This window comes from Trachurus japonicus, chromosome 23 (assembly GCF_045865225.1).
Source record: "Trachurus japonicus isolate A0001 chromosome 23, Traja_1.0".
Lineage (NCBI taxonomy): Eukaryota > Metazoa > Chordata > Actinopteri > Carangiformes > Carangidae > Trachurus > Trachurus japonicus.
Window position 1 is genome coordinate 18,637,508 of NC_140929.1, and position 27,583 is coordinate 18,665,090.

General features: G+C 42.5%; 1 protein-coding gene across 1 annotated transcript; it reads right to left on the bottom strand.

The window, feature by feature from the left end:
• Positions 1 to 27,466, bottom strand: fbh1 (F-box DNA helicase 1). The gene is made up of 20 exons (XM_085769480.1): positions 27,335 to 27,466; positions 25,788 to 25,940; positions 24,545 to 25,065; positions 23,978 to 24,111; positions 21,749 to 21,896; positions 20,959 to 21,140; positions 20,793 to 20,867; positions 20,080 to 20,171; positions 18,904 to 19,072; positions 14,371 to 14,590; positions 13,588 to 13,675; positions 13,399 to 13,494; positions 13,157 to 13,293; positions 10,697 to 10,793; positions 10,446 to 10,612; positions 8,772 to 9,051; positions 5,241 to 5,366; positions 4,877 to 4,983; positions 538 to 672; positions 1 to 440 (listed from the first exon to the last, which is right to left on the bottom strand). The coding sequence occupies exons 1-20, from the start codon at positions 27,351 to 27,353 to the stop codon at positions 288 to 290; spliced, it is 3,099 nt and encodes a 1,032-aa protein (XP_085625606.1). The 5' UTR covers positions 27,354 to 27,466; the 3' UTR covers positions 1 to 287.
• Positions 27,467 to 27,583: the final 117 nt, after the last annotated feature.

Here is a 27,583-nt window from a genome sequence, read left to right on the forward strand (position 1 = left end):
GTTTTTCCAGCAGGTTAATATTTTTACCACGTTTTTGAACAAAACCACAGCAGCAATAAACTCAGTGTTACACAATAACACAGAGATCTCCAATCAAACGGTCCTCCACTGAGAATCAAGGAGATTATGTCACAGAGACAATACTTATACAAATAGATATTTAAAAAAATCACAGTCACACAATTGTCTGTTGAGGATAAAAAAGCACCATTGTTCTTTCTGACGGTTCTGGTCCTGGTCAGAGTGTCGGCTCTTTTTTCCCAGTAAGGTCCTGGGATGGAGCAGCTTTAGAAAAAGGGAAAGGGATTGTCCGGTGGATCCAGCTGCTCTGGTATTCTAGCCATTGAGAAGACGTCATCGGTCTGGAGGAAGGCGGTCGGCCCCAGGCGTTCCCACACGCACCTCTCACACAGCGGGCCGGAAGCCGAGGAACCGTGGGTCTGGACAAAAGACAAAGGAGACAAACGTGTCTGTAGTTTTTGATTGGGGATTTTGTGATGCAAACAGTATTTAGAGGTATATTGTGTACTGTCTTACATATTCCAACCGTCGGGCGGACATGATGAACGAGGAGCCGGGCGTGATGCAGTTGGGACAGTTTGCGACCGAGCAGGGCAGCGGCTCGCCCGCCTTCATCAGGGTGTCGGGCATCTGGGACTTCAGGAAATATTCCTGGAGACAAGAGGTTGATGGTGTGGACAGAGTTTAGATTACTGCACATAACACCACAGCAGTCCGGCTATAGCCTCTGTGATAGACCGCTCGCCCGGTGGTAGCCTAGTTAGCAGCTAACTAGGCTAACGGCGGAGCAAACTTCCAAACAGGCGTCATTTGTATAAAAATAACCACATATTGGGGATCTAAACAGTCTAACATCTAAACATCTAATCAGATCTAAACAGCAGCCGGGCTGCTGCGGTGGGCTGGCTAACCAGCTTCATCATTCCGGGGGAAAAAAACGAGCCGGGGGAGACCTGGATGACAGCGGAGGTTAGCCGGCCGACCACCACAGCAGCCCGGCGGTAGCCTCTGTGATAGACCGCTCGTCCGGTGGTAGCCTAGTTAGCTTAGCTGCTCCACAGATGGAGCTTCACTGCTCCGCGAACGGCGGAGCAAACTTCCAAAGAGGCGTCATTTGGATAAACTAACCGCATATTGGGGGTCTTAACAGTTACTTTATCGCATGAAAAAACATTAAAACTTAATAAAGTGACGCATTAACAGTGGGAATTAAAATAATTTCTCGAGATAAACCAGTAGCAGTCTTCTTCGTTAGTTTTCATTCAGCTACTCGCCAACACTGCCCCTCCTGGTGAGGAGAGCGGCCCTTTGTGAATCAGCAGCTGTGAGTTTGTGGATTCTGTGTGGATCTCGGCAGGATTGTCTCAGAAATACGTCATTGCGGAAAGAGATGCGTGTGTGTGATTGGTGATCCACAAATGCAGAGTCACACTTCACAAACAGAATTTTCGGTTTTACAAATGGCTTTTTTGTTTTTACAAATGGAAAATTATACATTTACAAATATACAATATATTTACAAATACACATTTATTTGTAAAAACCAAAATACAAGTTACAAATTAGAAATTTGTATTTGTGGATAGCAAAACACGTGTGCAAACCAAGGAACATTTGTAGATCACCCTTTGTGGATAGCAAAACACGTGTGCAAACCAAGGAACATTTGTAGATCACCTTCTGTGCGTTTACAGATATTAATGAGACAAAAATAACTCCATACACATAAAACATTCTGTTCACATTGTGTTGGACACACAGGTTTTTGTGGGTGGAGGCTCTCAGATGTTCGAAACGCTCGGTCTCATATCAGATTCATTCATATTTCTATTCCATCCACTTCAATTCTTCAAATTCTTTGAAGCTACATTTATTGTATGTAAAAAATGTTTTTTTGGAGATACAATGTCAAACCACTTCACCCATGTGGTTCTTACTTTCACAGACTCCATGAAATGAAGCCTTCCTCCTAAATATTTGGCCACATCATGCTTTCAAGGGGTGGCCCAACTTGCCCCTGTGCTCAGTTTACCCCAGTCTCCTCTACAATGTTTACTAAACTGTAAGAACACAACTAGTTCCTAATGGTCCTGGAGAGATGAACACTATTAGTGGCCAAACTACACTAACACACAACAGATTTGTAATGTCTGGTGACTGTGTCAGTGAGCCACATGTCTATCATCATACAGAGACAGAATTGACTCTGGCGTCTCCACAGCAGGAGGACGGAGGACAGAGGATGGAGGCGTGAGAAAGCAGCCTCACAAACACACTTAGTGACTTGGGTAACAGCCATTATTCAGACAAACAATATTTTTAGTCATTTCTGGCTCCAGACTTTCAGACATGAGGACATGATGCTGCTCCTGTTACATTCAGACAGTAAACCGAACAGAGTGTTGTTGTTTTTTTGTCTATTTTTTGTCTTGGGAGATCTCATACGACTGGAGGATCGATGGGTGAGAAAAATATATCAATGATCCTGATCATAGCTGAGGGAAGGAGATTTTATCTCGTCTCCCTTAGCAGAGGAATACTGGAACTTTCTTGATGAAATCAATTAGTAAATGCCGTCCCACAATTCTTTGCTACAGCAACATTTGAAAGCCTTTAAAGTGGAGCTATTATGCTCACTCCAGGGGCTTTTAACGTGATGTCGGACCCCAGTGGAGAACTAGTGAAAGTTTGGAATGATAAAAACACTACAAGCTGCGTGTGTGCTCCTCCACTCTGGTTCTTTCCTGCTTGGCTCTGGAACACTTGGATTCAGCGCCAACCCGGTACAGTGGCCCTGAGGGCTCAAGACAAGGCTTGTAGTTCACTATTTTACAGTATATGTCCGATAACATGTTCTGCAGTCTTCTAGTGAGAAAATGCAAGCATGCAGTGCCAATGTTAGCTTTGGGGTTTATAGCTTCCTGCAGCTGGGAACACGTGGCGACTGTGTTTGACTGGGACTGGAACTAAAACAGCTGCATAGCACGGATGTTACATTCAATTCCTCAATAAACAATTAACAATTCAACATCTTGTTCACCGTGGCACCCCACCCTGACGAGTCCATCTTTTAATGCCAACAGGCGTTTGATCGTCCGTGCTTGGCGGCAACGCAGACGAGACGAGTCCAAACAAGTCCTCGCCGGGTTTGGCTCCCGCTACCTGTGATTGACACAACGCATCTGCTCCCTGGTTGTCGCACATCTGCAGACAGCTGCAGGGCGCCCCGTGGGAAGATGGGGAATTATGAAGCAATGGGTGCAACCAGTCTAACAACACGCATCTAAGTCTCACGGTTTAGACTCAACGGCAGCTATGGACCTGCTCCAATTTGGATCAGACACAGCTTGACATTTTTTTCTGCCCCTGCTCATTATCTTTATTTTCTTTCTTTTCTTTTATCTTTTATGAGTAAATCATCCAATCAGATGATAAAAAGCTGCACCACTTGTGTTGTACGGTAGTTTTACAAAGTGGCCCAGTGTCAGGACAGAACGAGTTAGAGCAGTTAGATGGTAGTGAGAGGTTGTCACACTGAATAGGAAATAAAACTAATCGCTGACTGTACAGAATGTTCAAGCTGTTGGAATCTTGTGCAAGACGTTTACCATTCCATCATGCACCAATAATCTTCTGATGCTGATAATCCATGAGTGAGGGTTGGCTGATCTACAAACAAGTTACTGAGCACACGCACGGCACACAGAGCTTCTCTCAGATCACCGGGGGTCCAGAAGGTTTAATCTGGAAAAAATTATGTAGATTTTGCAATCTCTTGTTTACCATCCAGGATGACGTAATCCATCTTTCCTTTTGCCCCAGTTATTCAAAGCAAACTGGACTGGATCAGTCTGATCCAGATACAAACATTTAAGATTACCAAATCTGGATAATGAGTGCTAAATGAGACTGTGTCACAGTGATGGCTGCTAGGTCTGTTGTTTACAGACCTAGCAGCCGTAGCGTAACCTGCACAGGGTATGTACTGATTAGAAAATGGGGTGTTAGTATTGTTTTCTATGCTGTTTTTTTTGTTTTTTAAATGTATTTTTAATTTCATTTGTGGAATGAATGTTTGAAAATCAGACACAAAATATGAATGAATAAATACTTTTTTAAGTAAGTAAGTAAGTATGTATATCTACATTATAAATGTTGTTGATTTGACCTGTTTGAAGTTAATTTAATTACATTTTGTTCCTGAAATGAAGTTATCCAAAACGTTTTGAACAATGCAAACTGAGGGTTTGATCCAGATTAAAACCAAGATTGGATAACGTGATCAAAACTCAGAATCTGTTTTTAGTTTTTGAACAACCCATTTTCAAGATTGGATCCAATCCCCAATTACCCCAGGTTGTGTCCCCAGTCCTGCCAGTCTCAGAACAGGACCACTCCCTCTGTGTTGTGTGTGTTGGTGCCAATATTATAATAAGATTGGATCCAATCCATTATCTAAAAAACAATCAGAAGAGCCTGGTTTCTGTTAACTCTGAATTTTGTCTGCATTCTGGATCCGGAAATCACCAAATTAACTTGTAATACAATAGACGCAAAAGGTTAACTTAATGGCTTGGGGATTTTCTTGGAAATTATATTCCTTAAATTACAAAGTTTCACCGCATTTTATTAGCTTGGTGCTTTTATTTTGACGGAAAGGCCTGTCTCTCTCGCCCTGGATCCGGTTGCTTACCAAAACAGCTAGTCAACGGCCCGAGACTAATGAGGACCCAGCTGAAAATGACAGCCGATCAATCAGACCATCCCTAAACAAGAGTATGTGCTGAATGTGATGGCAAGCAGAGGCCTGTATGAAACAGCAGCAGCACTGAATCTAAGAGGCGATGTGTCCTACCCCGTCCATGGAGAGGATGTTGTGGATGTTCCTGGTGATGATAAGTGATTTCCTGGCACGCGTCACCGCCACATACAGCAGGTTCCACTCATCGTCAGGAATCCTCGCTGGCAACGGAAAAGGAAATTATCAGGATAGGAGTTCAAAAACTAATAATAAAATATCCTTTCCACAGAACATAGTGTAATAATAACATGCTGCTACAATAAATTAATATGGACGGCATCTGTGACTGATCTAATATATTCAGCTGAACTTTTGGACTGGAACCGAGCCATCAGTGCAGAGTTGGGAACAGAAGCAGCTCTGTCCATCTGCTGGAAACCTAAAGCTAAAATCTGCACAACAGAGAACAAACACTCACAGTATGTGAAGTCGGGATGGTGGCGCATCTCATGCCTGCAAGCAGGCACCTCAGAAAAGTCCTCGGTGACCATCACGGTGTCAAACTCCAGACCTTTGGCTTTGTGGACTGTTCCCACTATGAAATCTGGATCAGGAGGAAACGGTAGAACAACAAACCCCAGTCATAATCTAATCAAATCAAATCTACTTTCATTTGTATGGCACTTTTCATACATTGAGTAACAACACAAAGTGCCTCATAGAGGGTAAAAACAAAGAACACACTCACATACATATGCACGCATACGCAAATGCACACAAGACACACAAATTAGATAAAAGGTATAAAGGCTAAAAACTGAGGGACAAAAAATTGTAAAATAAAATAAAATAAGCCAAATAAATAATATGAAATAAAATAATCTAGAAAACTGACTAAAACAGTAATAGGGTAAAAAGTACAGTTAAGTAAATAATATAAAATAATATAAAAACAGAGAGGTAAATGACAAGTTAAAATTAAAAACTATGTAGATAAAAGAACATAAGATAAAGATTAGATCTAATAAAAAAATAAGGGTAAGAGCATAAAGGGAAATAGAAAGAATTAAGTAAGTCAGTTAAAAGCCTGATTAAAAAGGTGGATCCTTGAGCCTCTTTTTAAAAACATCAACAGTCTCTGCGGCCTGAGGTTCCCCGGCAGGCTGTTCCCCGTGTGTTTTAGATCTTACTTGTGGTATGCCAGCGCCGGGGGACCTCAGGGTCCGCGAGTGCTGATACAGTGCAAGTAGATCAGATAAATAAGAAGGCCTGAGACCGTTAAAGGGATAGTTCAACATTTTGGCAAATTGGCCCATTGCCATAATCGCTATAGTCATAGCAGTAGGTTCATTACCTTTAATTGTAGGTGTAAGCTATTTTCAGTACGGCGGAGCGCAGCAGCTGGCTGCTCAGAGCTATGCTATGGAGGCTAAGGGAATTTCTTGGTTTCCCTCATTAAACTCATCAAATTCAACATCCCAAAACTCCACAGCGCTTTTGTAGACAAGTTGTGAGCTGCACAACCACCACGCTATGAGATAATGACGGAACGATACGAAACGGAGCCGTTTTCGAGGTAAATTCATACAAAACCGCTGATGCGCGTTGCGTTCAGGGACAGTTTTTCAGCAAGCAGTCTCCGTATTTACCCTGTATTTACCTCGAAAACGGCTCCGTTTCGTATCGTTCCGTCATTATCTCATAGCGTGGTGGTTGTGCAGCTCACAACTTGTCTACAAAAGCGCTGTGGAGTTTTGGGATTTTGTATTTGATGAGTTTAATGAGGGAAACCAAGAAATTCCCTTAGCCTCCATAGCGTAGCTCTGAGCAGCCTGCTGCTGCGCTCCGCTGTACTAAAAATAGCTTACACCTACAATTAAAGGTAACGAACCTACTGCTATGACTATAGCAATTATGGCAATGGGCCAATTTGCCAAAATGTTGAACTATCCCTTTAAGACATTTAAAAAGTAATAAAAGAACCTTAAAACTGATCCTGAAGTGCAATAGTCAGTACCCAGAACATGACTAACCCTCCTATAGTCATACCCTGACCCAACTGTGTTTTTGTATTTCAGCTGACTTTATTTATTCATAGGTTGCAGTGACGTCACGTCGAAGGGACCGCCGCCATATTTGTGTCCGATTTGACAGGTCTCCTCATATGACAGCATGCAAACCGCAGGATGGAAATGACAGTTTCTTGATAAAATGACAGGGTTTCATACATCTTGTCTGGGTTTATATCTCTATAACAACAGACTAACTCTATATTATCCCACTTATTACACAGTTGATGAATTAATTAATTAATTTGAGACGTAATGTTGATCAAAGTCCGAAGTCCGGTCACTTCTCCACTGTTTGCTCCTCACCCTCCTCTCGGTCGACTCGTGTGTAGTTGTTTTTTGATAATCAATCAGTAGATTGATGAATTATCATGTAAATGTTACAATGTGCGCATTTATGTAGTCCTGTCTGTCATAAGAGACTACGGTTACGGGACACGTTTGTGTCACGGACTCGCGGTGGCACAGACACAGCTGATCACAGCTGTGACACTGCGCTGGCCCGTCCGCTCTGTCCGCTCTGATCGCAGGTTTGGTTCCAGCAGCGGTGAGGGAGGCGGAGATCCTCCACTCTCCCTCTAACGAGCTACAAGTCATTTTTCTAACATCACAATTAGTCTGAAGCTGGTAAAAATGAAACACTAAAAATCCTTGATAGTTCTTCTGCCCTGCTCCGCTGATCAGAGCGGCGTCCCTAGCAACGGCCCGTTTTACTTAGCAACGGTCTGTTATACAGAAATAAAAGACCCTAAATGCAGAATCAGTGAGTAATTAAAGCAGAAGTAAGTGATATATTTGTGTTAATATAAGTCTTAAATAGTTATATCTTCCGACAGCAATCACTTACATAGAGTGTTTGGACCGAAACACGGGTCTGTCAGTCACTCTGCTCTGCTCTGAGCCGAGGAGAAAACATTTATCGTATCCTACAGTTTTTATCCAATGAGGAGAGAGAACGGCATGCAGGGCTGTGTGTGCAGCCAAGGGACGCCGTGAATGTGGCGACGTAGGGACGAGGACTGTTATGGTGCGTTCAAGGAAACTCGTATTTTTCCGACCGTGAAGTGGTACCAGTTCGATCTGGTACGAGTTCACCGGTCGGAAGTTACGAGTGGCCGTTATAGTGACTTTCACCGGTAAAACAGGTCGGAAAAACACGAGTGGGTTGCCTGGAACGCTACAAAGTCGTAAGTTGTGACTTGAAGCTGTAATTTACGATTTCAAAAGCCTGCCTGGAACGCAGCATTAGCGAAAACGACCGGACCACTTACTTCTGCTTTAATAAGAAAGTAATCAAAATGCAGAATTCAATATATCCATGTTTATTAAAAAAAAAAAGTGAATCCCCTCTTTTTGTGAGACTTGTCACAGCCCATGCTGCGACTGATAGACTGCCTGCAGTCAACTATTTATTCCGCCTATAACTTTACGTCTTTTGGGATGGAATAAAACTGCAGTCCGGGGTTTTTTGGGCGACTGCTATCACAGCCAACAGCACAATATAATCCTGGCATCTTTCAAATAACGTCAATTTTCGGTCTCTTGCTGATTTCCTCCTACTACTCCACTTGTTCTGGTAACGTGACATGCTGTGATCTGTGCCCAGATCGCCCTGATTCGGACACAAATATGGCGGCGCAGAAACACAGTGACGTCATGGGAATCTAATGAATAGCACTTTGAGAAAGAAATTTGGACGAGGAAGTGGGTTTTTCTTTCCCTCAGGGACAGTTCAGTTGCTTGACATCTCTGTCCAGCATTATGAGCTGGTATGGCTAACTGGGGGAGAGCAGAGAGCTGTCTACTGCAGATATTAGTCCCAGGGACCATGTGTACCTCATACAACCCCACTTCAAAAAAAACTGAACTATCCCTTTAATTCGGTGTCTTTCTATAAATGTATCATAAATATAAACATGGAGAGGTGTGTGAAGTCAAACCTGCTCTGGGCAGTTCGTTTTCAGCGCAGTCCTGCAGGCGTTTCACCAGCTCTGGGATTCGACTATGGTATTTCTCCACGATGTTGAGTTTGCCCTGCAGCTCCAGGTCCTCGGTCTGCGTGGCGTACTGCCTCAGGGCCCAGAAGCCGTGTTCGGGTTTTTTGGCAAAGGAGCGGATGAGGGGGTCCTTAATGCCTGAAGGCACCGAGCCCGTCTTCCCTGCCGCCTTCTTCAGCTGCCAGATGTCCATGATGCGATGCAGGCCGATGTTTTGCACCTCCTGGGGGACGAGAACTCTGAGCTTTGGATTTGAGTTGGTTGTGTTTCAAAGTTTGCATAAAACTGATACGAAGTCTGTGAGTGTGACCGGCCGATCCAGGGCTGATGCCGACCATTTGTATGTTATTCCAGTCTTCTGTTTTTGAGTTATATTTTTTGTAATATTTTGCAGTGTATTATAAATACAGTTAAACAAAAACAAAGACTACTATCTCCATAAGAAACAATGGAAGGAGGAGATTTTTCTTTTTTGTGTTCATCTTTTTTGTGTCATTGTTGTGTGAGCTACTGGACTAACTTGAAATTTCCCTGCTAGGGATGAATAAAGTATTCTCTATCTATCTATCTATCTATCTATCTGGAATCAATATGTGCAATGAGGCAAAGAGGATTACTACACAGGGGCATATTTAACATTAAATTTAGGGAGAGATCAGAGGTTTGCATAGTTAAGATCTGATCTACTTTTTCACATAGAGCCAGGTAGGATAGCTGTTTTTCCCTTAATGAATGAAATCATCATCATTTCATATGTACGTTATCTTTGTCGATTAAAATTTGACAGAAAACACGATACCCTATATAACACTACAACGTACTACTATGGTTGTGTATATTTTAGTCAAATCTGCTTATTCCCTGAAATCGCATGAGCTTATGCATACGTATTAATGGGAAGACTTTTTAGCCATCATTGAATGTTTGTTGTTTAGTGTCTTGTAAGCCCATGTGGTCTGGGAACAATAATGTGCAAGACACTGAAATTAAGAAATCAATAAATCAATACACACAAAACACATGTTTCGCTGGTGTAGTGATTGTGAACGAGGTGGGAGGTGGGACCACACTTGTGTGTACTTTGGTTATGGAGCACATTGAGTTGCATCTGGCAGGAAATGTGTCATATAAATAAATATAGCACATTTTTTTCTTCTTCTTCTCTTGACTATATTTATGCTCGTGTTTATAAATATTGAGTGTTTCTGTGAAATGTGAAGCAAGACCGCGGAGCTAAAAGCTGAACTGTGTGAAAACAGCCATTCATGAAAGGACTGGCATGTGGACAGCTGTCTTTGGCCCCGGTCTCTGGTTCTCAGCCGTCCGACAGATCCCAGCATGTTTCAGTGTGTTTGGATTATTAAATAGCTCTTATTAAGACTTTTGTCTGTCCGTGTCTCTGCATTTGGGTTTTCCCTCCTGTTGCATCAGACAGTCATCTCCCTGTCTTAGTAAATGAGTGAATTCATACCAACATGCCAGATTGTCCCTGAGGTCACAGAAGACTGAAACCTTTGTCACATCAGACAATGAGCTTGTTTCTCGCTTCACACAGATGGAATTCACCTGACCAAACGCCACGATGCCACATTCCTACTTCTCATTAATTTAACGCACCCCTATGAAGTGTATCCTGCAGTGGGGGTTTGCATCGGTGAGCTCGACGGCGTTACTGAAGACGTTGAGGTTACACCTCGACAGGATGGCCGTCTTCCCACGACAAGGGCTCACACCGCTCCACACATCCTTGACCACCTTGGCCGCCGTCTCGTCACACACCGCACCTGCAGGATTGGTCACAGACACAGACATGCTGACAAAACTGCCACAAACCATTCGATTTCATTTCTACAAAGACCAGTATTTACCCTTCTGTTTTCCACCAACAAGAATCTTCTCGACGCTCTTGCACACTTTGAGGATGGTGGCGCCCACGTAGGCGATCTCAGCACCGAACCGAAAGCTCTGGAATGACAGACGGGTTAATTTCTCTCGTTAACGCTCGGTGTTCACCCTCTGATGAGGAGACGCAGGTATGGGAATACTCAAATAAAGCACCATCATATGAACAAGTGTTATTGTTCTCAAGAAATACAGGTGAAACTGAGACAATGACCCCGTGGCGTGACATTTGAGACTGCTCTCTGAATGTTGTTGATGTTCTCGGGTAAATGCCATCATGAAGCAGTGCTATTTATGTTCTGTGACACTCTTGTAGACTGTTTGACTGTTTCCTTGTCTTAGTGTCAACAGGAACCAGGTTGGAACATCACACCTAAGTCATCAGCACAGGAAGCTGCTGGCTGCACCTGACAGCTGCAGCTGTTGTTCAGCTCCACTCTGGTGAATCTGCTTGTGTTAAGGTCGAGATGCATCACTTACCAGCACCTCGCACCCACTGGTCTATTTATAAAGATCGGCATAGTGGTGGGAAATTTCGCCCAAGAATCACCACAGACGCTGAGTTTCGCATCATTTCTAAACAGACTGGTCACTGAGGATGATGTGCTCAGTTTAAAAGCAGTAGATGGACTGCACTTCTACTCAAAGTGTTTTACACCACGAGCCAGACTCACACTGAGCCTCCAACATCAACACACTCACACACCGATGGGAATAGCCATCAGAGGCAATTTAGGGCTTAGTAGAGACACTTTGATTTGTGTGTTACACTTTGACCAAACCAGACCTTTGGACATTTTTGCCTCTATAAGGTCACGTTTCCACTACATGGTACCAGGTCCACTCGACTCGGCTTCTGTACCAGGTTCTATAGGTCGTTTCCATTACAGGATCATTCCAACTTTAAAGCAGAGATTTATTATAGACTGATCTGTTTATTTCAAACATCCCCTAGGGCACTGAACATTGTCAAGGACCCTTCACACCCTCTCCACTAACTGCTGCAATCAGATGGGTATGGGGGGGGGGGGGTTGTTATGTTTTCAATTTTGTGGTTTTTATTAGATTCCTAGAAGAAAGGCACTCTCATTCTGTCCCATAGGTGGCTCTTCACATCTTTACACAAAAACGTCAGAGCAAATTTACAAAAAAGGCGTCATGTGTTGGGATCCTAATGGTTACTTTCTCAGCTGAAAAATTATAAAAACTTAATTAAGTGACATATTAACAGCACTACAGAGGGAATAAGCAGCTTTTAGCCATGCAGGATATTCTGTGCATGCTGCACATCGATGATGAAACGACACAGTGACGACTCTCGACCAAGTACTAGTATCTCTTTTGGAACCTTGGCCGAATTCAACTTGGGGCTGTATTTTCCTAACATTTTAGCTCTAAAAGAAGGAATCTGAAGATTTTCAGTTTAATTGCTCCTGTTTTGCGGTAGTTGTGTCTGTCCCTGCATCGCCACAGCAGCGATGAATGGCTGTTTACATCCCTCAAAGCTGCAATTTTTTAAACAAACTTCTCGGTGCATGTTTGAGTAGCCATCTGACGCTGTCTGTGGAAAAAAATTCTTTACTTCAAGCAAGTCAAGAGTTGATATTCCTGTGTTTATAACAACCGACTGCACTTAAACACACCGAGTGCGTCAACTTGGGTCTCGCGCGAGACTTTGAATTAGATCTAGTGTTACAAACATGTCGGCTTGCTTGAAGTAAATAAACTTCTCGGTGCATGTAGCCATCTGACACTGTCTATGGAAAGAAATTGCGGTTTTTGAGGGATGTAAACAGCCTAAGCAGCAGAACTTCAATCCACTCCCATTCATCCCTGCCGACCAGGACGGACACAACTACCGCAAAACAGGAGCAATTAAACTGAAAATCTTCAGACTCCTTCTTTTAGACCTAAAATGTTAGTAAAATACAGCCCTGAGTTGAATTTGCCCGAAATTGTCCTTTAAATTGCCTCTGATGGCTGTTCCCATTGGTGTGTGGATGTTGGAGGCTCTGTATCGTGAGCCTGGCTTGTGGTGTAAAACACCTGTGGTGTAAAACACTATCAGCAGACGGCCTCCTGTGACAGCGTTTCCTGACCTGGCGCCTCTCTGTTCAGCCACATGTTTTTATGTTTTTAAGATCAATTCTGTGTGTGTGTGTGTGTGTGTGTGTGTGTGTGTGTGTGTGTGTGTGTGTGTGTTGGGGTTGGGGCCTTGGGTGGGGTAGGGCGGGATGGAGGTTGTTTATAAAACATGTAAAGCAAAGAATATTGACAGTGAGACAGAGGATGATGATATGCAACAAAGAGGTCAGACTGATGATATTAAACAGTCATAATGTCAGAGACCACAGCAGGAAACATGGAGCTACATCACAGATTCACCTCCTGTGTGTGTGTGTTTGTGTGTATGTACTGTACCGTACCTGCGTCAGGTAATAGATGTGTGTGTGGTCCACTATTTGCAGGGCGTTGACCGCTCCTTTGAATGTGTAGATCTGCTGATGAGGATCTCCCACCAGGATTTTCCCGCAGCTCTGAGACAGCATCACGTCCATGATGGCTGAGACGGAGCAGAGGAACAGGACGTTATCATCACCCTGACAAAGCTCATGAAAAAAAACACGCTTTTTTTTTTTTTTTTTTTTTGCAGTTTCTGAGTGAGTACCTGGAGTGCAGTCCTGGGCCTCGTCGATGAAGATGGCATCATACTTGTCTGACAGACAGGGTTTGGGGTTTTGCAGCTGCCATAGCTTAAGGTAACCTGTCAACACAAAGCTCCAGTGACCTCCTGTTCATCACTCCTTGTCATGTTATGAACAGGATAATTTACTTTGCTCATTTTCAGCCAGCTTACCGTCATGGATCATGTGGTAAGCGTTTTCTTTTGTCTCATTGAAATCCTTCATTTTGCTCCAGATCACCATGGCATCGCGGACAACCAGCTGGGATTTCATATAATAAACATCAAGTTAAATCATGTAAAATGTTAAATTAATTCATCAAACTAAAAAAAACACTGTGCCAGGCCAGCTAAGGGTGACCTCAAATCCGATGATTTGATTCGGAGACGTCTGATTCGACTATCGACCTCATCGTCGAATCGTCGCGAAATATGGTTATGAAAAAAAGATTGTACCATTCTGAATATATAGGGGTGCTCCCTGCTGCTGAACATCTGGATTTACACAGAATTTCATTGTTGTTTTTTTTAATACAAGTTTCATTTACAATATTAAACTGAGGGATGTGTTCTGTCTATCGATCGTGCAGTCTGCGCACAGAAAAACAAAACAAAACAAAAAGCAGAGCCGTCCGTGGTGCTGTGACACTCAACACCTGAACCGTCTACACATGCACCAATCACAGCCACACAACGATGGGACTTCACGTTTTCATTCTCCATACATACTCATTCATTCACAGCACAATCTCGTACTCTTGACCGTTTTTCGTTCAGTTGTTTTAACTCTTTTCTCCGGGGCGGAAAAAGACTCAAATGAGATCATGAATTAATGACGAAAAAAACAACCAAACATGATTGAACGATTAGTCGACTACGGGCAAAATCTGACGAATCAGATTAAACTATGAAAATCTAGTTGAGGACACCCCTAGAGCCAGCTGTGTGGAGTCACACCTGTTTTTCGTCTCCACTTATTACTGTCCTGGTGGTTTTATTAGTGCCGTGGCTGTCGGGGACGTGCATGGTGGTGATGGTCGGGTCTGTTGAAGCCATGAAGGTGTTGAGTGTTGTGGCCAACACCTTGGCCTTGACAAAGCCACCTCGGCCTTTGGGTAGGACAGAGTTGAGAGTGTATGCCTTCAGATTAGAGGACAGCTTCCCACGAGCTTGGTACCTGCATCAGAGGGGTGATACATACCCAAGATAAGACATAAGTCGCTCAGGATGTGAATCTCTAGACACAACAACAACACTCTCTTTCATCACCTGTTCAACAGGTTTAATGTGTTAATTAGATTATACTTTATTATCAGATCACTCTGAAATTTGTCTTGCGTCCCATGACGTCCAAAGTTTCACATAAATAATAACAAAATACAAAAAACATACATTTACAGAAAGCATAAATGTTACCCTCAAAAGTCACATTTAAGAAAGACACAAACTACCTCCTAACTCCTCACAACATAAATCCAACATTACAAAGTGTCTTGGTGCAACACCCAGTGCTCAGTCTGTACATGAACCTTAGGGTCTATTTAGAGACCAAACTCTGATTTAACAGTTTGACAGACTGAGGGACAAAAGAGTTCCTCAGCCTGTTCAGTCGAGCTTGTGGAACTCTAAACCTTCTGTTTGATGGCAGAAGCTGATATTCCTCGAATAACACATGAGAGGGGTCAGATGAGATATTACTTGCCAGAGACAACATTCTTTTAGTGTATGCTGCTTGAAAATGTAACTCCAAAGTTTGACCCACAATCTTTGAACAGATATGTAGCAGTCTGGTTAGTTTGGTTTTAAGTTGGACAGACAAACAACTAAACCAGGCACTAATTGCGTACTGCATAACACTCTGCACTATAGATTGAAAAAATAATAACAGGATGTGTTTGTTTGCTCCAAATGACCTCAATCTTCTCAAAAAATAAATACGTTGTTGTACTTTGCAACAAATAAAGTCTACATGTACACTCCAGGACAAAGTAGCGTCCACGTAGATGCCCAGATATTTATAGGAGGAAACTTGTTCAATCTCAGCATTATGTACAGTAACTGGTGGAGGGTATGAACCCACTGGGAGACCGAAAATGATTTCTTTTGTTTTCTTTGAATTAATAATGAGTGAATTGTTTTCACACCACTTCACTAATCTGTCTGTAGCATGCTGATGAACACAAGGATCATCTTCAGGGCTCAACAAAGACAACAGTGTAGTGTCGTCTGAAAATTTCAAAATAAAAGTATTTGGACATTCTGTTTTACAATCATCAGTATAAAGTGTGAAAAGCAACGGAGAGCTCACACAGCCCTGAGGTGCTCCTGAGTTAGTAACAATAGAAGATGAGTATGTCTGGTTAACTGTAACTATCTGGTTTCTATTCGTGAAAAATGAATGGTACCAGTGAAATAGATGAGGATTAATCTCCATTTGAATCATCTTTGCCAGTAGAAGTTCTGGCTGAATTGTATTGAATGCAGATGTAAAATCAAAAAAGAGAGCCATAGCTGTACATTTAGGCTTGTCTAGATGTTTCAATATAAGATGTATTAATGTTACAACTGCATCCTCTGTGCTACGATTTCTCTTATACGCAAACTGGAAGATATCCAGTTTGTCGTCTACAGACTTGGTGAGCTGTTGAATCACAATTCTTTCCAAGCTCTTCATGACAATAGGAGTCAAGGCCACAGGACGATAATCACCGAGTTCCTTGGGGCATGTTTTCTTCGGTAGAGGTATTATATGTGAAGTCTTCCACACCTCTGGAATTATGTGAGTATCAATTCACCACTTTATTTTCCCATGATCCATTGCGTCACACCACCCCGGAAGTCGGTTGTTTACGTAGCAACAGCTAGCGGCTAACGTAGCAACCGGACATCCACAACTCTTGCGATTGGCTTTATGGTCGTTACAGGCTGCATTCATAAAATCTTTAACTTTCCTTGAGTTGTTTGTGCATCCAACAACAGCACATGCCGTACCGGAGGACATTCTATGAACTTGTAATAATAATAAAAACACTTCTAAGACAGACTGCTAGGCTAGCTCCATTCTGCTTGAAGTGAGACAGAAGTGCGAAACCGACTTGTCGGTGAATTGAGTGTCATGGCGACGCCCAGCGGCGTTCTACGGAAAGTGGTGAATAGAACACTGGAAAATAGGTTGCCACACAGGCGCCAGCTCATCCGCAAACGTTTTCAAAATAAATGCACTCAGGTGATCTGGTCCTGTGGCCTTCCTCTGATTCAGATGTTTAAAGGTATTCCTCACTTGTTCAACAGAAACATCAATTTTGTCTGACTGCACAGGTACAGCTGAATTAAGAATACTGGCAACACGATCTATATTACCCCCCTCATCAAACCTGGAGAAAAAGCTGTTTAACTGATTAGCAAAAATTACCTCATTCTCTGCTACTAATGTCTTCCTGGTATTTGACAACCCAGTCATCCTCTTCATAGTGTCCCATAACTGCTTGGTGTTGCTGTCTTTAAAAGCCTTTTCTAATTTTAATTTATGCACCCTCTTTGCCTCCCGTAGCTTCCCCCTTAGGTCTTTTTCTACACGCTTTAATTCTATTGTGTCCCTGTTCTTGAAGGCTATCTTCCTCAAATTCATAGTATGCTTAATATCCTTATTTATGTGCATCTTATTATTTGGATAGATTTGTATTTCCTTAGTTGGTATCACTGTCTGCACACAAAAATCTATGTAATCTGTTATCACTGTTGATGTCTCATCAAGGGAGCCATGATGATGAAACTCCTCCCACACAGTACAATCAAAACATGCTTTAAGTGTTTCTACACTATCAGATGACCAGACTCTAATGACTTTTTTCTCTGGTTTACTGCTCTTTAATTTCGTTTTGTAAGTTGGTACAAGATGAACCACATTATGATCTGAATTAGCTATTGGTGGTCTGATCCTGGAAGCATACGCCCCCTCCACATTTACAAAGCATTTATCCAGCAGATTATTCTTCCTTGTTTGTCCTTTAACATATTGTTTAAATCCCGGCATCGTTACGTCCAGTTTACAATGATTCATGTCTCCGACAACAATAGCTGGGGCCTCTGGATGTTGTTGCTGCAGCATGTGAACGCAGTCTGCAACAGTAGCTGCTGCTCGTGTCGCTTTGCCACTGGGAGGTGCATAATGTGTGTGTGTGTCCTCAGTTCCGCCCCATAACATTTAACCCACCAGGGTCTATGATCACGCCGGTGTCAGATCAGATCACATGATGTCTTCAAAGTGCAGTGCAGTTTTGAAACTCTCTCCCAAGTTTTTATTTGACTTTGACAGACTATGTCAAACTGGTGATATGGTAGTTTTAATTTGATAGTACAAATTAATTTCCCTTAATGAATAAAGTTCATTCTATTCTTTCCATTCTATTTATCCGGTGGGTGGGATGGGCAAGGCAAGCTTTGTATTTTGTTCCGTATATTCAGGAAAAACCAAATTAGCTGATAAATATATCAGAGACATCTGACATGGGTTGGGTGGGTATATTTTTTCAATTTGGATTTGATGATTTCTGTGTATTTTGGGGCTGAATGTGTTAATGGGTTAAAGTAAAAAATAATAATTATCACTTCATATAGATAAAGTTGTGCTGAAAGAAAAGATACCAAGCATGGGCATGTTAAACATTTTTATGGTGTATAATGCATTCAAAAACAAAATAGGCTGAGACCCCCAAAGCTCAAAGAACAAAACTACCAACTAAAGCTGATGATAAATATCTATATACCCATCATGTGTCTCATGTGACATGGGAATAGCATTGATGGTTTTGACTGAACCATCTGAGTATTCGCTCCATCTGCTGCAATGTACAGCAGGGAAAATAAGTATTGAATGCTTCAATATTTTTCTCACTAAATATATTTCTGATGGGGCTGTAAACATGAGGTTTTAACTAGATTTCAGTAAGAACCTAAGTAATCCACACATAGAAAGAAATCAAAACATACAGTATATGCCCATATATTAAATTATGTGTAATAAAGTGAAATGACACAGAGAATAAGTATTGAACACTTGGAGAAAAAAAAGCAGGTGCAGAAAGGAGTGAAAGACAAGAAAGCAGCTGGAGTCTGTCAGTGTTTAGAAACTCCTCCTAGAGCTCATTAACATCAGCTGCTTTAGTCCTGATTGGTGATATAAAAAGGTTTGTCATCACCAAGGTGTCACACAAGAAGCATCTCATGATGGGTCAAAGCAAAGAGCTCTGTCAAGACCTTCACAACCTTATGTTTGAAAACACACTGACGCCGTTGGTTACAGACGTGTTTCTGAACCCCTGAATGCACCATTGGGACCGGAAGTGAAAAAAACATAATTTCACTGTAAAGCAGCCACAAACAGGTGCTGCTGTAAGATTTCTGAGTCAAGACAAAACTCAGAAGAGAGAGCAAAGAGCAAATGTTGACTTGACAGTGACTGGAAGTATCTGGGGTCAAACTCATTCTCACCTGCGCCCAATTTCTCTGAAGGCCAGAGAGTGGACCGTTTTGCAGTCGACGTTGTTCGGGAAGCGCCGCATGGCCTCACAGGCCACCGAGCGGTTGAAGGCCACGTAGAGGAAGCGGAGGTGAGGCCGCTGCTCGGCGTACTTCACCAACGTAGTCGTCTTCCCTGTACCTGTGACAGGAGGCGACAACAAGACTTTTAGGTTGTGTTACCTGTAATTAAACCATGCACCTGTACCTTTCTGACTCAACACAGCCCATAAACACTCAGCACAAAGTGAGGGAAGTAAAAGGACATCCATGAATTGTGTGTGTAGAGTCACAGTATGTACATGTGAGAAAAAAAAAAGTATTTTGATTTGTAAGTAGCCAGGTAGTTCAAGGATACCTGTTACTACCTGCTAAAAACATGAGGATGTAAAATTATGGGCTGGATTATGGATGATGAGGCTGAAGGGGAAAGAGCGCCTCCTGGTGACAGTTCACATGTTGTACAGTTAAACTATGAGTGACCAGGGCTCATGTTTTCAAAAGCAAACTCAAGACTTATCTTTTTAGCTGAATTTAATTTCATATAATTTTTATTTGTAGCTGCATTTACTTACATATTTTTCACTCATTTATTGTTACATCACTTACACATTATTATTGTTTTATTTAATTTAGTTTATTTTATTTTAAGGATTAGTTTTTACTGCCTCCTGTGTTTCCTCATTACAAAGTAACGATACTGTTCCTGAGTCGTCTCTAGTTTTTAACAACTCCTTACACATGAGACATTTTCTTAATGGTGTACTGTATGTCTTTGTGTATAGCTTTTTGTGCTACAACTTCCCCTGTATGAAAAGTGCTATTCAAATAAAGTTTGATTTGATTTGAATGTACGACAGACTAAAGCTTTCTGAAAGCTCTGTGTCTCTTATGTGTTAACCAGCTACAGTGGCACACAGTGTGGACAGGGTTAACCCTACTCTACATTCTTCAACAACATAATGTATAGTGTTGTGTATTTAGACTTCCCACAGCTCAGAAGAAACACTGGGTGATTTCCTGCATGATATCCTAGAACTTAGAAAGTGAGAAAAGTCTAGATTGTATCCTCTGTAATCCTGTTAACTTCAAATGTGTTTTCATCCATAAACACAACGTTCCCAACTGCAGCCCCTCTGGTCACCGTACCTGCAAAAGCTATGATCTTGACCACGTGGTGTTTCTGGATGTCGTGGCTGAGGATATGCTGCTGCTCGCCTGTGAGCTGGATCTGAGGATGCCTAGTAGAAACAGGACATACACACATGCATTATTTCATGTTATATGGTTATATTAAAGGGAAACTACTGTATGTAAGTCCAGTCATTGTTTTGGTCTTTTTTTTTTCTCTATGGAGCTCCCCTGCTAGTATCAGAGTTTATATTTTCACTGTCGTAAAAACTCACCACTTACTCTCCTCCCTCTCCACTGCAGTGTTTCCCATACACAAATAAATTACGTCTGCCACGAATAGATTTTTCGGCTTTTGGCTCGACCAACGCAATATCGTTCCGTTGATTCATCTCCACATAGCGCTCTTTCTCCATTATTGGTGTTCACACACACACAGAAGCACACATGCATGACAGCGTGGTCTGATCGCAGCTTGCGGCTCTGCTCCGCCGTTCTAAAAACAGCTTGCACCAACAATTAAAGGTAACGAACCAATTCCTAAAACTATAGGGATTATGGCAATGGGCCAATTTGCCAAAATGTTGAACTATCCTTTTAACTTAGAAGGTGAACCCAGAAATCCTGTGGTGAACTGTAGTCAACTTAGTTTACCCTTGGTTCGGAATAAAACCACAAAACAATACAGAAGAATTGAGAACACAGAAGAACAAACGTATTGTGGAGCTCACCCGCTCTGACCGGGGTTGACAGGAAAAGGGCCGTTCTCCATCAGGTGAAGTACGTAGTAGATGTTGTAATATGACCTAGGGAGGCAGAACAGAACAACCAGCTGAAGAGATCCATGAGGTGAGGTGAACGGTGTGTGAGTAGAAACGCCGACACTGTGGGTCTTACCTGTGATTGATCTTGACGTGTCTCCTCTGGAAAGCCAGCAGCACCATGGCCATGTGGCTGAGGTATTCTGTGATGGCTGTGTGCGACAAGCAGCTGCTGAGCAGAGACACCAAGGCCTGCACGTCACCAACGCTCTCACTGAGGATCAGTATGACGGCCATGACTGCGTACGGGTTGGGACCCTGGAGAGTCGACACACGTGATGTAAATGTTTATGTTTACAATTAAATTTAACTTATCAGTTGTCACTATTTTATTGCAGTGATTACCAATAGAAGTTTGTTTTGATTGATTTTTCTTTTCTTCCCCCTATTTTTTCTTTGGGAAATACAGGGATGTGGGAAAAAAAAAAAACTGTACGGGTCACTCCATCACTGATATTGTATCAGGATGGATATTTTTGTTGTTGTCTTTTTGTTCTACTTCATTGGAAATAAAAATACATATAAAAAAAAGAAAGATCAAAAAAGAAAAGAAAAGAAAAAGAAAGTTCAAAACCAATGTGATGACTTAGGGCAGTATTTCAGTGTCATTCTGGGTCATGTTATTATTTTTTTTTTTAATCCGATGGCAAACTTGAAAACATCATGCAATTAATATTTAAAATGCTACACTTCTCCAGTCTTTTAAGTTATATAATCCTTGTTTGGCAGCTCATTTTTATATGTACCACATTTCACATTTTCTCTGGAATATCTTTCACTTTATAATACATTGATGTAAAATATAAAATAATGTAATTCACAAAAACAAACAAAAAGAAGAAGTTTGTTTTGTTTGTGAGCCGTACCTCAATGCCAAGGTTATGGCGCTTCTGAACGTCAGGGATGCGTAGTCTAATGGAGGCCTCAGCTTGGGGGAAAAGACGATGCTTCTTGACACAGTTAAGGACGTCCCCCGGCCACACCCGCTCTCCAATTTTGTGCTGAGCCATCAAACTGACAAACACACACACACACACACACAACAGGATGAGCATCACAGCTGAAATTCATTGACAAACATTTAGAATCAGAAATGGACGCATATCCATACCAGGCAGTTGTACAACTTGGTTATACAGCTAAGAGGAATTTGCTTTGGTGATGTGCAAGGTGTATGGCAAATAGTAGCACAAATAAAATAGAAAATATATACAGTGTAGGCCCATTAGTGTGGGGGTGGCAGAGTAGGTGATGGTTCATGTTGATGAGTCCAGCAGCAGTGGGGAAGAAAGCCCCAACCTTAACTGCCTGCCTCAGGCCCCGTCCAGACGAATACGCGGCTTCACTGAATCCGATCTTTTTCTTAATCGTTTTGAAAAAAATCTCCGTAAACACGGCATCGTTTTCAGAAATATCTGCGTCCACATGGATCCAGTGAAAAAACGACACAAAACACTATAGTACATCCACCAGGTGTGTGTGGAGTGGGTGGAGTGTGTGTGGCGCTGTAGCGCTGCCACACACAAACACTTACGACAGAGAAGAAGACGGGAGTCCCCGCTGTAATTCAATAGAAGAAGAAGTCCCTTCAAACTCAAATATGGGATTAAATGTTGACAGGGAGTCGTGTCAAGAGTAAATATGATGATCAGTGATGATTAAACAGACGCGATTCAGCCGCAGCGTCTGAGCGACCCGACGGGAGTCGGCCGTTGTTGTTGTTACGTCCATAGACTGTCAGTGTGTGCAGCTGCTGCAGCGGTGTGTGTGTGTCTCAGGTTACAGGTAGAGCGGCGGGGGGCATGACATCATCGTTTCAGAAAAAAACCGTATAGGCCGTCCAGACGAAAACACTGGGGCGGCGTTTTCAAATTTACCCACTCTGGGACCCGTTTTCAAAAAATACCGTTTTCACCCCCCGAAAACGCTGTATTCATGTGGATGCGAGGCCAATCCGATAAAGTATTTATCCGGATTAGAAAAAAACGGATTCGTGTGGACGGGGCCTCAGAGACCTGCAGGTGTAAAGCAGCTCCTCAACCTGTTGGCTCTGTGGGCGAGCTGCAGGGGGTCCAGGGGGTCTGGAATGTCCGTGTTCAAAGGACTTCAGCGCTACAGAGGTCAGGGTGACAGACCTGTGGTTGTTAAAGATCTTTTTGACGTTCCTCTCCTGCGTGGTGAGAAAGGTGGAGGTGGATGGGGCCTTTGATGTGTGTGAGGGTGTGGTCATCTGCTGAAAGGAGTAGTGGGGGTGTTGGGATGGGGGGAGTGAGCAGAGTGGTGGTGGTGGGGGTGGGGGGTTCTTTTCAAAGCGGCAGTAGATGATGTTAAGGTCGTTAGCAAGACGCAAGTTGTTGACTGAAAGTCTCCGACCTGAAACGATCTGGGTGTAGAACTATGGCAACAAACAATTAGCCAATGAGAGAGCCTGTTTATGATTATTTGTATGTGTTGTGTATGATGGCAGTGGTTCTCAACCCTTTCAGGGGACTGGACCACCTACTTTTTTTAACAGCCCTGAGTAATCCCCAAACCAATTTGACAGAAATAGAAATAGCATTTTTAATTGCATCATTGCATATTTATGAACTGTTCTGAAGGCAAATATGTGATTTCAGAAGTGGCTGTACACTGAACTTTGCACGTTAATGAGTTTTACTCAGTCTTCCTGTGCGATATTTCACAATAAAAGCTCAATTAAGAAATGAATGTCCACTGAAACACTAGGGAGGGGCTCATGATTGAAGGACAAACAAGAGTGAATCAAAACCATCAAAATATGACAAATTTCCCACTAAAACATATAGGATTGGGGGAAAATGCCTTGCAATTACACAAGTACCACTACAGGTCCGAGAACCCCTGGTTGAGAAACACACTGGTGTATGGTTTAACCTTTAGACTTACCTGGACCTCAAATTCATTTATTTGTTCAGTGTTTAGTATTTGTCTTATTTGCCTTGTTCAGTCCATGCACTCAAATGTGAGAATCATCTTTAAATAAAGAGTATTTGATTAAAAAAAAGGTGCAGTATGACTCTTCTTTGTCAAACAGAAGTTCTAAGTATCCCCAAACTAAGGACATGCAGACTTACACGACAAGGAGTCTGATGCTCTGGTGTTTAGATGATTCTATGATCCTGCTGTTCTTCAGGACGTAGAAGACCTCTAGCATTGTGTCCTTCTCTTTCAGCATGTAGCGGTAATATTGTTTCTTGAAGGGGACAAACTATAATGGGAAATAGGAAACACAAGTGCAGACTTTGGTGAGCTTTACGGTTAGAGCTGTGCAGACCACAATTGGCTAAACTATAATATCAGCAAAAGAATAGAAACTCCCAAAAGAGACAACAGCATAAACACATGCATGTGTAAACTCATTTATGCAGTAAGAAGCCACCTGCCCTGCTTATTATGCTTTTGGCCCGTTACCATAATCCCTATAGTTTTAGGAGTAGGTTCGTTACCTTTAATTGTCGGTGCAAGCTATTTTCACCACGCTATGAGATAATAACGGAACGCCGATCTAAAAATAACTTGCACCGACACTGATAACGAACCTACTCCTAAAACTATAGGGATTGTGGCAATGGGCCAATTTGCCAAAATGTTTAACTATCGCTTCAATAAGTACTTTCATATAACTCAGCTGGACGTCTGACCTTGCTGTCTTGGATAATGTTTTTCCAGCGATGACAGACACGGATGGCGCTGCGGTAGAGGTCCTGGGCGGGGAGGAGGCTCAGCACCTTCCTCAGCACCTCCTCAGGGAGGTTCTCCATGCAGCCCTGTGGCTGCAGCAGGACCCTGCTGCTGCCCAGGAGGCCGTAGTGGGCGTCAGGGAGGGGCTCCGACCAGTCCTCTCCTTTGCTGGCATCGCAGCAGTTAAAGTCGTCATCAAGTCCAAACATTTCCGCCGTCATGCCTTCTAAATAATCCACCTCCTCCGCCTGAGGTGCTGCCACGGCGCCAGCAGCCAACAGGCTGTGGTCGTCGTCCCACTCCTTCTCCTTCTCCTCCACCTCCGGCTCCGGCGTCATGGCGGCAGCCAGCATTGTAGCATCATCAACTTCAACATCATCTTCCTCCTTACAGGAAGCCTCTGCTGGCTTCACTGCAACCAGATGCATGGCCTCATCCTCCTCCTCCTCCTCCTCATCCTCCGTTGGCGCCAGTGGGACAGCTAACAGAAGGACAAAGATTCAGTGACTGACATGCACTGCATTACTATACATTATATTTACTGTTTTTTTTTTACTACTATTGCTATCTGCTATTTATCATCTATTTCTCTGTCTGCTGCTGCAACCCTGTACATTTCCCCACTGTGGAGCAAATTAAGGATTATCTTGTCTAATTTTATGACAATGACATTTGGGTCAGTGACAAATAAGTGTTGGCATTGGCAAGATGCATAATTTAGAAATATCTTTAAAAATTGTCTTAAAATCATACCTCAGATGTGTTAAAATTTACATTTTGTATTCATGTTGGATTTATGTCATTTGAAATGAAATCTGAACCATTTTTCACCGAAGTCAGACTGAATGCTGTGAAAATGTCAAATGGTTTAACCACAAAAGAATGCTAAATATTGAACTTTAAAAAAAAAAAAAAGATACTTCATTCTGAAAACATCAAATTAAAATAGATTTTCAGATATTTTTGCTGTATTTCTATATTCAAATTGAATTAATTTGGTAACACTGAGCAGGACTTATCCTAAAAACACCACTTTTATTCTAAATAATGTGACAAATGATGTCAAATTTGTTAAGAAACAGTGTTGCATTGTAAAAGTGAATTACACGTATTCTACATTGGGTTGCACTTGCGCCATGTCATTGACCCATTTATATATAAAAACAACAACAACTTGGAAGCTGACAGTTTAAAGCACATTACCCCGCTTCCGTCTCTTGGTGGGGTATAGCCCTCTGTTGGGGTCCCGGTTCCCTCGGCCGGGGTTAAAGGTGTGGGGCTGTGTGAGGGAATTAACGCCCTCTGCACTCAACTCACTACATTCCTGAGCATTCACATGTCTCCTCTTGGCCTTGCCTTAAAAAACACCACAACATACAGTCATGTCAGCGCAACTACTGTATTTAGTACTAAATGGTTCCTGGGTGGGAGTATGCTTCCTACAAGAGTATGCTAACCCTACAGGCCATTAAAGAATGGGGTTAAACCAACATGCTAGTAGTGTAACAAGCACCAACCAGGCCTAATAATAAATGTAGCACCATACAGTGCCTTGCAAAAGTATACTATTCATTCATTCATTCATTCATTCTTGAACTTTCCCACATTTTGTCAGGTTACAACCACTACCTTAAATGTATTTAATTTGGATTTTATGTGATAGACCAACCCAAAGTAGAGCATAATGGCGAAGTGGAAGGAAAATGATGTGTGTTAACCCTCCTGTTGTCCTTCTGGGTCAAGGAGGGAAGGAAGGAAGGAAGTTAGGAAGGAAGTTAGGAAGGAAGGAAGGAAGGAAGGAAGGAAGGAAGGAAGGAAGGAAGGAAGGAAGGAAGGAAAAGAAGGAAGGAAGGACGAAGGGAAAGAAGGGAGGAAGGAAGGATAAAGGGATAGAAGGAAAGAAGGATGAAGGGAAAGAAGGAAGGAAGGACAAATGGAACGATGGGAGGAAAGAAGGAAGGGAAAAGGGAAGGAAAGATAGATGGAAGGAGGGAACAGATTGGGTGAAGGAAGAAGGAAGGACGAAGGGAGGGAAAAAGGATTGTGGAAAGAAGGAAGGGAAAGGGAAGGGAAGAAAGATTGAGGGATAGGGGACAGATCAGGTCAACTGGATCAGAAGAGGAAGGAAGAAGAAGTAAGGACGAAGGGAAGGAAGGAAGGAAAGAAGCAAGGGAAAAAGGAATGTGGAAAGAAGGAAGGATGGAGGAAGTGAACAGATTGGGTCCATTTGACCCAGAAGGACGACAGGAGGGTTAAACATGGTGGTGGCAGCATCATGAACCTGAACGCACCATCCCAGAGTGAAACATGGTGGTGGCAGCATCATTTCTTCAGCAGGGACAGGGAAGCTGCTCAGAGTTAATGGAAGATGGATGGAGCTAGATACAGAAGAGTCCTGGAGGAAAAGACTTGACACTGGGACGGAGGTCCAGCTTCCAGCAGGACGACCAGACTTTTACACAATGTATCACTTTCCTTCCACTTCACTGTGGTTGTAACGTGACAAAATGTGGAAAACTTCAAAGGGTATGAATATTTTTGAGGGCACTATCGACTGTGTGGTGATGCTCGTCATTTTTCTCTAGAAAAACGCCTGAAAAGCAACTTTACCGTTCATCAGCCCAGGTCTAAATGTATGTCCGACACAGTTCCCTGGATACTGTTTATTAGGTGGAGTTTAAAAGTACATAACCTATCTACCATTGAGTTGAAGGGAGCAGCATAACTTGTTGCTTAATGAATTTACTCACTTTTCACGGCCACTTCCATTGTCCTGCACCTTTCAGTCTGTAATGTAAGTACATTGTTATTCACGACAAAGGCTTAAAGCACGAAGCAAAGTGGCATAGCAGCAGGAATGGCGTCGTCGTCTTGTTGTAGTTAGTGTTGCTAGAATGGAGCAGTTAGCGCTGTGGCTACATGTCAACTAACTAAATGTAAACTACCACTTCTCCTCTCTGTCAGTCTGACCACACACACAAACTCAGAGGTGCCGGTGC